Here is a 17715-nt window from a genome sequence, read left to right on the forward strand (position 1 = left end):
CTCAGGGAAGTCAGGCGGGCGAAGAGGAGGAGGACGAGGAGGATAATGGGGATGAGTATTTTTTGGATGGGAAGCTTCTCAGGGGCAACAGAAACTGTTGGCGTTGCAAGGCCGGGTTCTGGTTTTTTGAGGGAGACAAGTGACGTTGATTTGCCCGAAAGTGCTCCTCAACCCAGCACATGCACAGATTTGACAACTGGCACATTGGCACACATGGCGGATTATGCCTTGTGTATCCTCAAAAGGGACCCACGCATTATAAAAATGATGACCGATAACGATTACTGGTTGGCCTGCCTCCTTGATCCTCGCTATAAAGGCAAATTGCAAAATATCATGCCACATGAGAACCTCGAACAAATATTGGCAACCAAACAAGCTACTCTTGTAGACCATTTGATTCAGGCATTCCCAGCACACAGCGCCGGTGATGGTTCTCACACGAGCTGCAGGGGGCAACAGGGCAGAGGTGTTAGAGGTTCACAAATCAGAAGTGGCGTTGGACAGAGGGGTTTTCTGACCAGGTTGTGGAGTGATTTCGCAATGACCGCAGACACGACAGGTACTGCAGCATCAATTCAAAGTGACAGGAGACAACATTTGTCCAGTATGGTTACTAACTATTTTTCCTCCATTATCGATGTTCTCCCTCAACCGTCATTCCTCTTTTATTACTGGGCATCCAAAATAGACACCTGGCCTGAATTGGCCGAATATGCATTGCAGGAGCTTGTTTGCCCAGCAGCTAGTGTGCTATCAGAAAGAGTATTCAGTGCTGCTGGTTCAATACTGACCGAAAAAAGGACTCGTCTGGCGACCCAAAATGTTGATGATCTAACCTTCATTAAAATGAACCACTCATGGATTTCTAATTATTTTGCCCCACCTTTCCCGGCTGACACCTAGCTTTCCTGAAAAAAGGTCTTGCTTTGGGACTGGTGTTACTGACTGTTCCAATCTCGTAATTTGCAGCTGCTGTTTGTCCAGCATATGACATCTTTACACCTCCCTAAATGGCCTAACTCCCCCCACGGGGCCGTGGTCTCGACATTTGGCGCAAGCACCCGTCAGAGTGCCGTTTGTCTGAAGAGGTGGGTGTGCCCACTTTTGGTCGACGGCACTGCCACTGGGTCCGTCATAGTACAATGAAGTGTCTCTGGCGGTGGTGGCGCGCACCCAACGTCAGACACACCGTTGTAACATGAGGGGCCCTGGTCCTGTACCGTCGGCCACGAGAGAGTGCCCCCCCAAGCTCAAACAGTGCTCTACCACTTGCAAAATTATCTCTCACTGCTCCACCACTGTTTAGTCTATGCGCTGAAATCCTTCAATGCCTGGCACTGACAATAACAATTTGTTGACATGTATGATGCTATTTAAAATAGGCAGGGGCCCTGTCCTACTTTAACAGTAAATACTTTGCGCCAAATTACAATGTCTGAAAGTCAGCATAGGAGCCCAACCCTGTACCGAAGTATGCCCCCCCTTTTTTTTGGGGGGGCGAGACATTGACATCTATTTAATTTTTAGGAGTACTTACTGTCTGCAGTCCCTCCTTCGAATTGTCCTCCGCTGAGCACAGCAATGCTGCCTGTGTACCCCTGCCACATAATGGAAGCTGCATAGAGCCTATTTTGTTATTTTAGGCCTTCTACGTCGGTCTGCGGTCCCTCCTTCGAATTGTCCTCCTGAGAGCACAGCAATGCTGCCTGTGTACCCCTGCCACATAATGGAAGCTGCATAGAGCCTATTTTGTTATTTTAGGCCTTCTACGTCTGTCTGCGGTCCCTCCTTCGAATTGTCCTCCGCTGAGCACAGCAATGCTGCCTGTGTACCCCTGCCACATAATGGAAGCTGCATAGAGCCTATTTTGTTATTTTAGGCCTTCTACGTCTGTCTGCGGTCCCTCCTTCGAATTGTCCTCCGCTGAGCACAACAATGCTGCCTGTGTACCCCTGCCACATAATGGAAGCTGCATAGAGCCTATTTTGTTATTTTAGGCCTTCTACGTCTGTCTGCGGTCACTCCTTCGAATTGTCCTCCGCTGAGCACACCAATGCTGCCTGTGTACCCCTGTAGCCTACTTTAAACTACATAGAGCCTACTTTCCATTGTAGGCCTACTACGTGTGTCTGTCTCGGCCAGTCCACTCCTTGCAGTTGTCCTCCACTGAACAAAGCTATGCCGCCTGTGTACTCCTGTTACCAATAGTGAACTGCATTTATCCTACTTACTTATTTGTGCCTAGTAACTGTGTAAGCCTGTCATAACAGTTCTCCTCCACCACAGAACCCAGCTATGCCACATGTGTACTCCTTTTACCAATTTTGAACTTAATATAGCCTTCATTTTTATTTTAGGCCTACTTTGTGTGTCAGAGCCACTAATTACACATGCCCTCCTCCACTGAACCACGCTATGCTGCAAGTGTACTCCACTTACCAATTTTGAACAGCATTTTGCCTAATTACTTATTTAGGCCTACTTATTGTGTCTGTCTCCCATTACAGTTGTCCTCCACTGCACAAAGCTGAGCTTCAATCTTCAGGCTCTCATTAAGTAGTTGTTGTTAATATGTGTGGTTGGGGCCTAGTAACGGTGTCTGGCTCTCAAAGGTGTTCTCCAGGTTTACTTGCCTGAGCTTCAATCTTCAGGCTCTCATTAAGTAGTTGTTGTTAATATGTGTGGTTGGGGCCTACTAACTGTGTCTGCCGCTCCCTGGTGTTGTCCTTCACTGTACAAAGCTGAGCTTCAGTCTTCAGGCTTTCGGCCTATAGTATCAGATATTTAACTGCATTTGGCCTACTTGTCTGGTTGGGCCCTACTAACGGTGTCTGCCGCTCCTGGGTTTTCTCCTGTTTTGTTTTCTTGAGCTTCAATCTTCAGGCTCTCATTAAGTAGTTGTTGTTAATATAACACTGCAGTTGGCCTACTAGTGTGGTTGGGGCCTACTAACGGTGTCTGGCCCTCAAAGGTGTTCTCCAGGTTTACTTGCCTGAGCTTCAATCTTCAGGCCCTCATTAAGTAGTTGTTGTTAATATAACACTGCTGTTGGCCTACTAGTGTGGGTGGGGCCTACTAACGGTGTCTGCCGCTGCTTTCTGTTCTCCACTGTACAGAGCTGAGCTTCAATCTTCAGGCTCTCATTAAGTTGTTGTTTATATAACACTGCAGTTGGCCTACTATTTTGGTTGGGCCTAGTAACAGTGTCTGCCGCACCTTGGTGTTGTCCTGTGTTATTTTACAGAGCTTCAATCTTCAGGCTTTCGGGCTAGATTTGTAATATTAAACTGCATTGGGCCTACTAGTGTGGTTGGGCCCTTAACCCAGGAGCGGCAGACACCGTTTTTTCTCCTGTTTTGTTTTCCTGAGCTTCCATCTTCAGGCTTTCGGCCTTTATTTGTAATATTAAACTGCATTGGGCCTACTACTGTGGTTGGGCCCTTAAAATGGTGTCTGCCGCTCCTGGGTTTTCTACTCCACTGAACAAAGCAATGCCGCCTGGTTAGTCCGGTTACCAATTTTGAACTGCATTTAGCCCACTTTATTATTTGGGCCTTTATCTGTGTTTCATCCTCATCCTGCCCATTGCCCAGCCAGTGCTAGATGAGTCTTGTGGTACATTGACCCAGACCACTACATTCCCCTTGCACGCTACCCAGCCACAATCTGACCCTGCTGAAAGTCAGGTTCCCTTTCCCGCATACTATACCACCTTACACAGGGACAAAGAGGAAGGTGCAGATGAAAGTGCATTTTCCTTCATCAGGTGGGGGGGCATACTCGTTGGCGACGTCACAGGCACAGGGCCCCTCAGAGTATGCAGAAGTGTCGCTGCCGGTGGGTGGCGCCCCCGCTGTGCAAACACACCGCCGTACTTTGAGGGGCCCTGTGCCAGTGCCAATGCCAACGAGTGGGCCCCCCTGCTTGCTCAGGATCACAGCACTTGCAAAGTTGAAATACTTACCTCTCACTGCTCCACCGCCGTGACGTAGTCCACGTTTCCTGGGCCCACTAAAAACTTGAACCAGCCCTACCCCCCACAACTTTAGCCACATGACCCCCAATTTCCAATGCACAACTATTATTATAAAGTTAATTAAGATTGACAAGCTTCAGAAACAAGAATGGATGTTTTTGCCTTTAAAATGGGCACTGTAGGTAGGTGTTTTCCTGGCTCCCACTCACTGCCGACTATGCTTCCCCATTGACTTGCATTGGGTTTCGTGTTTCGGTCGATCCCCGACTTTTCGCGATAATCGACCGATTGCACTCGACTCGACTTTTGAGATAGTCGGGTTTCGCAAAACCCGACTCGACCGCAAAAAAGTAAAAGTCGCTCAACCCTACCCGCGACCGCTCCCCAGCCCGACAATAACCGAGTTTTCACCGCTGAGCTGGTAGTGCTAACCCCAGGTACCATGGAGAAGCTGGTGCCTCCGTTACCAACAACAATGGGGAAACCGCTAGATGTGAGCTCAGAGGGGGTGATTTTCCAGTGGGACACTCCATGGATGGGGCCAGACAGGAGGGCCTCAGCATTGCTGCGCTCACTTGGGAACAGTATAAGCAATGCTTAATTCTACAATGGCAAAACCAAAAAGAGACAGAACCAAATGACCCACCAAAAGTACAAAGACCAAAGACTGAACACAACAGGAGGAACTCGGTAAGGCAGGGGACTGTACTAGCCTTTCACCCGAAGCGGGGTTGTGGCTCTATACAAGAACCGGGACTGCCAACTGAAATCTTCTTTACCAGCTACAATGTGAAAACCCTATTCCGCAATAGATGTGACAATCAGCTACCATGTAAAGGGGACCAGGTGACCTACACTCGCCACCGGAGTGCGCAGGGGTGGTGCGCTCGAGACATCCAACGATGCGAGCCGGCAGTAGCGCCACCTGTTGTCCCGACTACGATGAACCCGGATTTGACCAACGCCACTACTGTCACCACGGTGTGTATTATAGCCGCTACTGAACTTGCAACCACAGCTGACATTCGAATCCAGACACCGGGTGATCTGAACACGTCTGGGAGACCAACCAATGATACCGATCCTGCATCCGCCGAGGACAGAGGACCGCAGCCTTACCGGCCAGAGAGTGTCCGCCACCAGCTGATGCAGTGTAACCTCCTGTAAAGATAAACCTCGGAACTACGAGTATGTAAATAGTTAACTGTTTGTTTTCCTGCTTTTTGCTGCTAATACCCGACTAGGGTTGTTCTTAAAGGGATCCCTTAGTTTACCCGGGATCCCTATTGCTTTTTAATTTTGCTTTTGTTTTCACTTTTGCTTTTGTTCAACAATGTTACAAAGACTGCCAAATCATGGACGGTGAATGGTTCACAAACTGTATTGTAAATAGTTCGCACCTCCTTAAAGGTGCCCTTTACTGGTTTTACAAGAAGGAGAGCTTTGTGAAGAGACTGTCCCTGAGTACAGCAAGGAAGCTCTTGCCTTAACTGGACTTGCCGATAGAGAGAGTCTGCATTACCTCAAAGAGACTTGGTTCCCTCTTAAAGGGAACGTTCACTAGTTGCACTTAAAGTATAATGTTGCCTTAAAGAAAGTAGATGGTAATAATGTTTTGCCTAGAAGTAATATGTAGTTAGCTAGATAGTTATAGAGAATGGTTTAATAATGTTACTAGAGAATGAGGACAGGAAAGTAAACCCGTAGGGGGTTAGATAGTAAGTCCTCCTGAGAGCCATAGAGAGATGGCTCAGTGATCCTGTACTAAGAAAAGAGGCAGTAGGCCTGGGCAGGTAGACAGGCGGTCCTGCATATGAAGAATCAGAGAGTAAGAAGAAAATGTTGCACTTAGAAGAGAAAAAGTTAATTTATATTTTAGAAGTTTTATAGTAAGCCTTTAGTGGTTTCAGCTTATACGCCCTTAAAGGAAAAGTTAAATTATTGTTCAGAATTTGCACTTAGTAGAATACCTGGCTGGGTAATAGAAGTTATTTATAGTATGTTATTTAAAATATTTAGCCATGTTTTGTTTGTAACGTTCAAGAGTCCTCACCTACCATAAAGGGAAGCACTGTTATTATTACTTGTTCATTGCATTTCAAAATTTGTATGTCTTTTGCTGACATGTATTGTTGTTTTCTTCCCAGTCCGGGAGTACTGGATTTAACCGGGGGGGAGTGCAGCGCCCCAGAGTCCTAGTCGTTGCAGTACTGACGCTGTGCCACTAAGGGGAGTGATGGTACATCTGATGGCGCTTAAGGAGTTCACCTGACCAGGTATCACAGTCACACTTTACACTTCACATTCTGGCCACCAGGGGGAGCAAAGGGTTCTATGTATTAGCCCACTCCTCACAATCTGGTAAAACTGGGGGCTGGATAGGAAGTTAGTCAGAAGCTGACTGGGTTGGATCCAGGCAACATCCTGCGGCAGAGGGTGTTGCGGGGGAAGATTCAGGGGGTCTCTGTCAGGGGTGGGATCCTGACAGTGGCCTAGTGAACAGAACAGAACGTTACGGAGCCACGCCTGCACTCGAATGCGGTGGCATCTTAAGAAAGGAAAAGAAGCGAGGTTTACTGTGGAGAAGTGAGAAACGAGATCGCAGCAAAAAGGAGATAAAGCCAGTAGGAGTCGTGCCGTAAGATCGAGGCAATATCCTACTGAGGCGCGTAGCCAGTGGCCGGAAAGCCGAGGAAGTATTAGGCTCCAAGCAATACTTCAAACAGCGGCAGGACAGTTAATTTTAGGTTGGCTGTCTCACCTAAATCACCTAAGCAGACATAGGGGGCAATTGTGGGTGAGTTGTGAGGACTATCCCGTGGTGCTCAGCAGGGAGGTACTACAACACACAGGCGTTAGAAGGTAGGCACTGATTTCCACCTGCAAAGGGAACTCTGGATGTGCCTTCGGACCAGCCGGTCTCAGCCAGCCCTGTTAGCAGTACTCTGGATTGTGGATCCTGAAGCCTTCAGTAAAGAGGTAAAGAGACTGCAACCCTTTGTCCTCGTTATTCATCGCGACCTGCACCACGCACCATCATCAAACCTTTCATTGGACGCCCCTTAGCAGGGTCACGGACCAGGTCTAGCCACCGTGACAACCCCAGAACTGAGACAGAGAGGCCCGATACAGAGTACCCCACGGCCCTGCGTCTGGGGGCGCTCCATGTGCAGTACCTGGCCAGGGCCACTGTGGACTTTATGGAGCCATGCTACACAGCTAGGCAACTGATCACATCTGGTCGCCACTAGCACTGGGATGAACTGATCAGCGGCAATGTGGAGTGTTGCATTCTCACTGATCTGGTATCGATGACCTATCCTCAGGATAGGCAATTAATTTTAAAGCACCGGACAACCCCTTTAAATGAATTAATTTCCAGTTTTACTTAACAAGTTATTCCTCTCTTAGCTTATCATAGTTAGTATGAGAAATATCTTTGCAAGTTGTCACCATTAGAGTAGGAGTTACAGAAACATCTAAGAGTGTCTATGCTACAATGTTTTTCCTCTTAAAATGAATGAAAGTGATGTAAACAATAGTGTAGTACAGCAAGCTACACAGTTAACATAACTCACATTTATGTTGATTCGTTGCAAGTTGATGAGGCATCAATTAACATCCAGAAGATTACTTAGAAATCTACAAACTCTCCTGCAGACACTGCAGATAGCTACGGTATTTTTAATAGAGCACACAAACAGATTCATGTAATATAAATATATATTTTTAATTTGTTCTCCATAACTGTTCTGCATTGCAATGGATCACTATCTTATTAGCAAACTCTGACCCGTGTTTTGAATGTGTATCTGGACTACTTCCCTACTGGACATTTCTCTCTCTGAATGCCTGTCTGCCAAGTACAGAAGTTAAACCATTTATATTACAATTTGTGAGGGAGATTTTATGCTAGAATTACATATAATCATACAAGTAAATCATATTAAAGGTTGGGAGAGATCAATTTAAACGCAATTATAGTGTTTAGTTGCTTCAGAGATAAGACTATATTTTTCATTCTGCTCATTTAAATGCACTAGGCCATTTATATTATTTTTGCGCATTGGAAAATGGATTTTGATAAATGAGGCATAGAAATATGTATATGACTAATGCTGAAACAAGAATATAACATCCTCTTACTATTAGATAAAGTCATATTTAAGAGGAATGACTTTACATCACAGACAGGAGTAAAATAAACGCACAGCAGACAAGGTTATGATGTACCGACATGCCTAGGGACCACACACAGCATGTAAATGATCTCTAATTAGTGCACCAACTGTTCTGGTGAGCAACTTTAATAAGTAAATACTGCAGTGCCTCGCCATTCTGCAAATTATTTATTGACACAGGTACCCAGAATGTAATAATGTCCTCCATAAATAAGTTCAAAGTAAAAGGTACTGTTCTTCAAAAAAATGTTAGAAATTGCTTCTAGGGTTAAAGGGAACTTGTCATAGAAAATAGCGCTATTAATTAAAGATGTGGGGTTAATCTGCAGGTTAATAGCATTCTGGCACTGTGCGGCACCTGCATTGAGAGCCCCGGTGCCGGGATTAAATGAGTTTTGTAACCCCAGCAGCATTTGGCTTACAGTCATAGGGGTGGGCCATCACAGTTTGAATCACTGCTTTGTGTATAGAGAACGTCGGCTGTAACTGCACCACCGGCATTGACTGACAGCAAGTTCAGCATTAGAGACAGTTGTCAGTCAGTGCCGGGGTGCAGTTACAGCCGACATTTTCTATACTCACAGCATCGTTTGAAATCGTGATGGTCTACCCCTATGACTGGAAGCGAACGCTGCCGAGGGAATAAAGTTCACTCCTCCCAGCTTCGGGGCTCTCAATGCAGGTGTCGCACAGTGTCAGAATGCTACTAACTTAAAGATTACCCCAATATCTACAGGTTAATAGCATTATTTTACATGACAGATTACTTTTAATGCTTGTTGTAGTGAGAATAAATTTTTATATTTAGCTTGGAGGATCCTGCAATCAAAGGGTTCACTTTCTGGTGTTCAAAATTTCCAAATAGGTTACCAGCTCTTTCACGTGGTGAAGTTCACATAAGGTGATAGATCATCCTTGGCTTCTCTTTCTTCTCTTTTCTTGTTCTCTTTGTCCACAATGGTGAAGTACTATGGTGATGTAATTAAAATGTAATTTTAAAAATATTCACATGTTTGTATTTACATTTTTTACGGACATCGATGTTTGGTATAAATGATCATTGTCAAGATAAGTTAGCATCAGATCAAGCCAAAGTTAGTGAGTCAGGCTTGAAGTGTTATATATATTTTAAAGCAGTTTTTCATAAACCTATTGCAAGTTGAATAAATATAGACCATTTACAGAATAGAGTTTGAAAAATTATCTGAGTGGCATCCAGAAAACTCAGGCGATTTTCAACTAATTTTCATCCGTATGTCCATTTTTATTTTTTTTTACATACATGTGACATCCATGTGTGATCCGTTTTCATACATCTAGATTAAAAAAATGTACAGTTTCCTAAATTAATAGAAATGTATCCATAAAAATCAGGTGCCACATGGATGTTCTGTGTGGGATAAGATTTTCTTTTTTTGCTACACACCCATAAACTTAAATTGGTGATTCTCATCCGTTATAGACATGAAAGTAGTGTATGCTACAATTTTCTTTTCTTATGGAGAGTCAGACTAAGAAAAAATTGTTCATCTAACAGTCCTTTTGATTAAAATGGGTCAATGTGCTGTCCGTATAAGCTCGTCTGCATGAGCCCTTATTGTAAGCATTTCTAACCTCACTAACTATTGGAATGGTCTTTGGAGTGTACTAGTAACTTGACTCTTTACTGGATTTGTATTTATTGAGCTCCATTGTTCTGTTTTTATTTTTGCAATATTTTTCTATTTCTTAAAAAATATTGTTAAAACGAAGGAAAAAATGTTTTAGCATACTAACTCCTTTTTGTGTTTTTGTGTGTGTGGGTATAGGGTAGTGGTGGTGGGGTGGGGGTTGTAAGCTAATTCGAGTTGCTAATACTAACGGGTAAATCAATTGCTGAGTGTCATGTGGGTAGGTGTGCATCTTCTGACAATTACATTTTCCATTCGAAGTATAACATATTCTACATTATCAAGTGCCATTGTTTTGCCTTATATGATTATTCATTAAAAAACTTACAGGCCTTCATTATAAGTAAAACCAATGGACACATTTACTTACGGCAATTTTACTTTCAATGAGAAGTCATTGGAAATTTGGTATTAAGAACCTCAGTAAAGGATTATTTGTACATAAAAGAACATTAAAGATTTTTTCAGTAGGAAGAGAATATCATACTTCAAACATAAGTAAAACTGACTTGAGAGTCTCAAAGAAAATTAAAATGAAGTAATTTAAAAAATCCACAAGATCAAAAAATATGAGCCATACGATATATGTAAAATTCGATTTTCTTTTTTAGTTCTATATTGTCATGGCACTGTTGTGTCACTAATCTGCAGCACACACACACACAAGGAAAAATAAGTTAAAAAAACACGTTCACTAACCATTATCAATTAAACTATTATATTTTAGAACATGTTCACAATTACCCATCTATGAAAAAAGGCTGGGAAGTGGTTATCCTATCAATACTAACAAGGTGCATGAAAGTCTAACGAGCGAGTATAGAAGTGAGGCATACTCAGGTTTCCTTTGGAATAATACAAGCTGATGTTGATTAATTTATTTTTAGCAAAGTCAGGAGTCAATCTAAAAGGAAGGTATAAAGTATTAAATGAATGAGTTTTCCTTTTTTCCTATTCTTTGAAATTATCTCCTTTGATTGGCACATAAAAGTGCATAAAAAAATTGCATATCAAGTATTTTTAAAAATAAATCTTTCCTTTGATGGAAAAAATAAAGAAAATGCCAAACCTCCAGGACTTCTGTTGCTGTCATTTTCTGCAGTGTTGTAACTGTAGTCCTTTCCATCTTGGTCAGTTCCACCATAATCTCCATCATTTATGGTCATTCGTGACTCGGGTTGCTTACGACTTGGAGGAGGGCAATTTCCCCTGCCGGATTGTGCAGTAGTTGAATCATTGCCTAAAAGGAGATAAATATGATTTAACAATATTTAAAGGGCTTGTTCCAAAGGACACAGTTGATAAAGAGGAAGTGTATTGTGCTGGAGAGGCTGGCACACTCATGTCTTACATAAACTGCCTAATAAAGTTGAGCAAAAAGACTTGCCAGCAGATGTGTCAGTGGTTCATGGTTGTGGGAGCAGAACACCGAGGACCTCCTACTACTTGCGACATCTCTACAACCCCTTGTGATTAGCAGACCCCATAAAATTATTATAATGTCATGAAACACATGCATGAAATTGAAGGGCCTGCTAAACATAAGATTCAGCAGTAATGCTACAGCTTATAGGAGGTTCACAGTGATCTGGTATGGTGGACGTGGACTACCAATTTGGCTGATAAATCAGGCTCCTGAAAATCTTTTTGCTCAGTTCTATTGCTCATTAGTCTGAAAAAAAATGGAGGATAATTGAACAGCTTCTACCAGGTTTCACAGCAGCAGGATATCCAATGGTAAATTTTCACCAGGGCCAAAAAATGAATGTCCTAAGTTGTCTTTCCTCTAAAAATGTGTGACTTCTTGTTCAATAGTCAGGCTACAAAAGAGAATGTAGCCAATACAATTCACAGCTCTTTTTTTAAAGCTAAAAATTTGGTTATGCAGTGAAACAGATGTCTCATCCTCTGGAGAAAAAAGTATGAAAAAAAATTAGTATTCAGCCAGGCAGGCTTACTTTACACAGGAGATGTAATGTGAGCTACCGTAATTCACTTGCATTGTAGTTAATAAGGTATAAATTATATTAACCAATGGTTAATGTTCAAAGGACATTTGAAATTCAGTGGAAATTTCATTTGTCTATTATAGCAGTACTGGGATGTCATATTCAGTTCCTTTAGCGGAAAAATGACACCTACTGTTATACAACTGATCTATCTTTCCTGTGAAGGTGTCTTTCTAGTCTTCCTTTTGCTTTACGTCTCTTTAATAAGATTTAATTGCTCATGGAAGTCAGCTTTACAGCCCACTTAATATGACTTGCTAGGGAATTAACTGAATACTCATTTATTCTGCAACTGAACCCAGGCATCAGTAATATGATTGCAAAATTCTGCAAAGGTTCCTATCCAAAATGGATTTAGAAGGTGAATCAGAGTACTATGGAGGAGGGGCGTGCTTTAAAAAAAAAAAAATCACACATATCCCACCACCTCCCTGCATGGAAATTCTCAGGAAAAATGTGATGAATTACAAGAGCATTAAAAATAGCTAGAGTATGAAAAAGAATTCTAATTGTGTTAAGAAGACTGATTCCTATACAAAAATGTCATGTATTCCTAGGTAATTGATAAAAGTAGGGTTCAATATCTTTCAAATACATCTTAGAAAGCAGAACACCCTTGAACTACTAATGCACATTTATAGGGTATGTTGCAGATGTGGTCACAATACCTAACTAAATAATGTATCAGATAAATTCCGTGACAGAAATCCTACTAAACCAATTTTAGTCAATGGTGTCCATCAAATCCCAGTAGTGTCTGGCATGAAGCTGGCTTCGAGCACTTGCATACATTTTTTTGTTCTACACCTATGATAGAGCAGAACAATGGAACTACCAAAACACACGTATTAAAAGAGCTTTAATTAGGTGCTGTACTCTGCCATCTCTGGCAATCACAGAGAATGAATGACTCAGCAGTTAACATTTAGATAGGAACAAAGGTTCCCTGTTCAAGCAAGTTACATAGTTACATAGTTATTAAGGTTGAAGGAAGACTTTAAGTCCATCTAGCTCAACCCATAGCCTAACCTAACATGCCCTAACATGTTGATCCAGAGGAAGGCAAAAAAAACCCATGTGGCAAAGAGTAAGCTCCACATTGGGGAAAAAAATTCCTTCCCGACTCCACATACGGCAATCAGACTAGTTCCCTGGATCAACGCCCTATCAAGGAATCTAGTGTATATACCCTGTAACATTATACTTTTCAAGAAGGGCATCCAGTCCCCTCATACGGCAGAGAGTTCCATAGTCTCACTGCTCTTACAGTAAAGAATCCGCGTCTGTTATTATGCTTAAACCTTCTTTCCTCCAGACGTAGAGGATGCCCCCTTGTCCCTGTCTCAGGTCTATGATTAAAAAGATCATCAGAAAGGTCTTTGTATTGTCCCCTCATATATTTATACATTAACATAAGATCACCCCTTAGCCTTCGTTTTTCCAAACTAAATAGCCCCAAGTGTAATAACCTATCTTGGTATTGCAGACCTCCCAGTCCTCTAATAACCTTGGTTGCTCTTCTCTGCACCCACTCTAGTTCAGCTATGTCTTTCTTATACACCGGAGACCAGAACTGTGCACAGTATTCTAAGTGTGGTTGAACTAGTGGCTTGTATAGAGGTAAAATTATGTTCTCCTCATGAGCATCTATGCCTCTTTTAATGCATCCCATTATTTTATTTGCCTTTGTAGCAGCTGCCTGACACTGGCCACTGAATATGAGTTTGTCATCCACCCATACACCCAGGTCTTTTTCATTGACGGTTTTGCCCAGAGTTTTAGAATTAAGCACATTGTTATACATCTTATTACTTCTAACCAAGTGCATGATCTTAAATTTATCCCCATTAAAGCTCATTTGCCATTTATCAGCCTAAGCTTCTAGTTTACATAAATCATCCTGTAATATAAAATTGTCCTCCCCTGTATTGGTTACCCTGCAGAGTTTAGTGTCATCTGCAAATATTGAAATTCTACTCTGAATGTCCCCTACAAGGTCATTAATAAATATGTTAAAAAGAAGAGGGCCCAGTACTGACCCCTGTGGTACCCCACTGCTAACCATGACCCAGTCCGAGTGTGCTCCATTAATAACCACCCTTTGTTTCCTATCCCTGAGCCAGCTCTCAACCCACTTACACATATTTTCCCCTATCCCCATTATTCTCATTTTATGTATCAACCTTTTGTGTGGCACTGTATCAAAAGCTTTTGAAAAGTCCATATACACTACATCTACTGGGTTCCCTTGGTCCAGTCCGGAACTTACCTCTTCATAGAAGCTGATCAAATTAGTCTGACATGAACGGTCCCTAGTAAAACCATGTTGATACTGGGTCATGAGCTTATTCCTCTTCAGATACTCCAGTATAGCATCCCTTAGAATGCCCTCCAGGATTTATCCCACAGTAGAAGTTAGCTTACTGGCCTATAATTTCCGAGTTCAGTTTTTGTCCCCTTTTTGAATATTGGCACCACATTTGCTATACGCCAGTCCTGTGGTACAGACCCTGTTATTATGGACTCTTTAAAGATTAAAAATAATGGTCTATCAATGACTGTACTTAATTCCTGCAGTACTCGGGGGTGTATACCATCCGGGCCCGGAGATTTATCAATTTTAGTGATTTTTAGACGCCGCCGTACTTCCTGCTGGATTAAGCAGGAGACACTTAATGGGGATCTTTTGTTATCACTGATCATATTGTCTGCCATGGGATTTTCTTGTGTAAATACTGATGAAAAAAAGTCATTTAGCACATTGGCTTTTTCCTCATCCTCATCCACCATTTCCCCCAGACAATGTCAGTGATTGGACCCACTTTGATTACATCAAGAGATGCTGCAGTACCTCCATAATTAAGACTCTTAAATGAAAACTATGAGGGGTGTTCATTAAAGACTTCCCCTGACCCACTTATTTTTTTCACAGGATGCTGAAACTGCACATGTGTAATGATATAAGTCTCTTTAGGTTTAGAGTCAATTTGCAACTCAGAACTGAAAATGGTTTTGGTTTTACAGGTGCTGAAGTAGTGTGAAGTTTGATAATGTACCCAGTGGAATACAGAGCAGTCATCAAGTTCTTTTACTTGAAAGGCTGCTCACCAAAGGAGATGTTTGATGAGATAAAAAGTTTATGTTAATGATCCCTATTATATGATGTAGTCAAGAACTGGCATTGTCAATTCAAATGTGGTCGGACTTTAGGTGCAAAGAGCTCCACTTCCAGGACGAACCCACTCTGCTACTGATGAACACACCATCCCGCAAGTGGAAGTCGCCATTTTGGAAAATCACCGCATAACCATTTGCCACCTAGCCCAAAATGTAAAGATTAGTGTGGGGTCCTTGGAAAAAATTATCAAAGACCATCTTTACATGCATAAGATATCCGCGGGCTGGGTTTCCCGGCTGCTCACACTGTTCCAGAAGGAGGAACAAGTCGAATTCTCTCAGGCTCTATTGAAGATGTGCAATGGAAACCAGGTGGACTTTTTCAACAAACTGATCACACAGGATGAAAGCTGGGTCCTTAGCTATGATCCTAAGACTAAAGTCCAGTCAATGCAATGGAAGTATCATGACTCACCACCTCCAAAAAAAGCACGTGCTCAACCCTCAGCAGGCAAGGTCATGCTCACAGTATTTTGGGACCAGCACTGAGTAGTATTGATAGATTTCCTAGCAAATGGAACCATGATCACTTGGGCATACTATGCTTCACTGCTACAGAAATTGTAGGAGGCCTTCAAAACCAAGAGGCATGGCATGCTCACCAAAGATGCCCACCTTCTGCAAGACAATGCACCAGTTCACAACTCACATGTTGCCCTCATCCCCCTTATTTATCTGACCTTGAACCATCGGACTTCCACCAGATCCTATTCCTGACTTAATAATGGGTCAGGAGCCAACTCAATTAATAGCGCAATTTACTTCAGAGGACGTGACAGTAATTTATAGAGCAAGGAGAAACGAATATAGTAATTTTATTTATTTTACTCCAAAAGGTAGGCAGTGTTTAAAAAAGTATAACAAGATAATATAAAAGGAGACAAGTATCGGGTATACAGACGATTACAAAAATAAAGGGGATTAAAGATGAAAATAGACTTACAGTTCTTTCATATAATTTCAAAGCAGACCGTGCAGTGCAGGGGAGGGGAAATACATCAAGATGCATTACAGAGCGTCTCTCAGCTAGCTTCCTGGGCATAGGCTAGTGCCCAAAACCAAGGCACTCCCCCTGTGCTGCCCTCAATCGGAGGCTGAATACTCCCCTTTTTCAAAGTTATGAAAAGCCATCTCTAACCATATCTCGGGGTATTAACCTTGTAGAGTGACTATGCACGTATTGCATGTCTGCTCACGAGGTTAGCTTCCATTTAAGTCTAGACATGGGGTAACTGGGTGACCCGGTTAAGTCGTAATCTGTTTCTCCATTTCTGTTAGGTGCTGTGCTTAGAAAACGCATGGGTGTGTAGCCCTATTGTTGCACATCCCAAATATATAACTTTCATATCTCTGACACCACCTGAGGTCAAATTATTCAACATGAATCATTCTCACACAACTCAGAAGAGGCATGGCTGCAAACAAAAGCATTCCTGAGGGAGGGGGGAAAGGAGTATAGGATTACACAGAGCTGACAGACAGTGTGAGGAGGGGAGTCAGAAAGCCCACAGTGGCTGTCTGGGCCGTATGTCACATACACACGCAGGAAGATGCAGCAGAGCTCAGTGTGCGATCGAACAATAAGACATTACATCATATTTCCTGACAGGTGGGAGAAGTGTGTGTCACTAGGTGGCACCTAGGTAGAAAAGGACTAATAACTGAGACAAGCTTCATGGCTTTCAGCCCACAGGAAGTGGGTCAGGGTAAATCTTTAATGAACGCCCCTCGTAACTTTTTACCTATTTGTCATGCATTTAAAGACAAACAAAAGTTTCATATACGTCACATACAGACGTGTTGGGGTGTTTATGTTTATGTTAACGGCTCCATCTGAATATATATATACAGGGCTGGGTGAAGTGTGATTTTGGCTACTATAAAAGTTTGTTGTTGCTGTCATGTTATTGCCAATTGTTTCTAAGCTTAAAATGGAACACACCAAATTCGATATCAGATTAAAGATTAGAAAAAAAAAAGAAAAACAGTTAACAGCAGAAAGTTCATCCAAGTGGAGGTTGTAGCAAAGACATTGTGATATGATGATATATTTATCTATATTATGTATCTATATAACTATAACAAAACACTTATCAGTCATCTGTATAAAGTGTCAGCCTCAAGCCCTGAAAGTACTGTCAGTTAAAATCAATAGCATTTAATGCTTGTCCCTACATACTCAAACTAAATGTGTTCTAAAACCTAACTAAATATTAAATGGGTGAGTCGATGAGATGTTTTTTACTTTAAAGAAGCACACTGAACAAGTCTTTCTAAAATTGTCTGCAGTGTAGTGTAGTGTAAGTGCATTAAAATGTTTAACCATCAGCATCTTCCCCAGTTTCCATTGTCACTCCAGGCCTCTTCTGACTCTTGTGAATTCATTTCCAACCAGCCAGATCACACAAGGGTTTATGTGCGAACCAGAAGTTGCTTATACCAGAGGTCCCCAACCGCCGGTCCGCGGACCAGGACCGGACCGTTGGGGTTTTTCAGCCGGTCCGCGGCGCCGCTGACAGCTAGCTCCGCGGCCCTGCGCCTGGTCAGAGCTCGCACAATTAAATCCCTCATCATCCCCGGCGGCGCCTCGGCTGCAGGGGGTCCACAGCCACAGAGCTCTGTCTGAGCTGTTTCGCCGGCTCCTGGCACTGCACAGCTGCAATAGCAGCAATACTCACCCCCGCCGGCCCTCACCATGG

At 42.6% G+C, this 17715-nt stretch overlaps 1 protein-coding gene across 4 annotated transcripts in view; it reads right to left on the minus strand.

The window, feature by feature from the left end:
• RPH3A (rabphilin 3A) overlaps nucleotides 1-17715 on the minus strand; it is a 450823-nt gene that overhangs the window by 136996 nt on the left and 296112 nt on the right. For all 4 annotated transcript variants that reach the window (XM_077292456.1, XM_077292446.1, XM_077292453.1 and 1 more), the window contains one exon: nucleotides 10900-11070. In XM_077292456.1, coding sequence (XP_077148571.1) covers nucleotides 10900-11070 — 171 coding nt within the window. The remainder of the gene's footprint in view (nucleotides 1-10899; nucleotides 11071-17715) is intronic.

The sequence above is a fragment of the Ranitomeya variabilis genome, chromosome 1 (assembly GCF_051348905.1).
Source record: "Ranitomeya variabilis isolate aRanVar5 chromosome 1, aRanVar5.hap1, whole genome shotgun sequence".
Lineage (NCBI taxonomy): Eukaryota > Metazoa > Chordata > Amphibia > Anura > Dendrobatidae > Ranitomeya > Ranitomeya variabilis.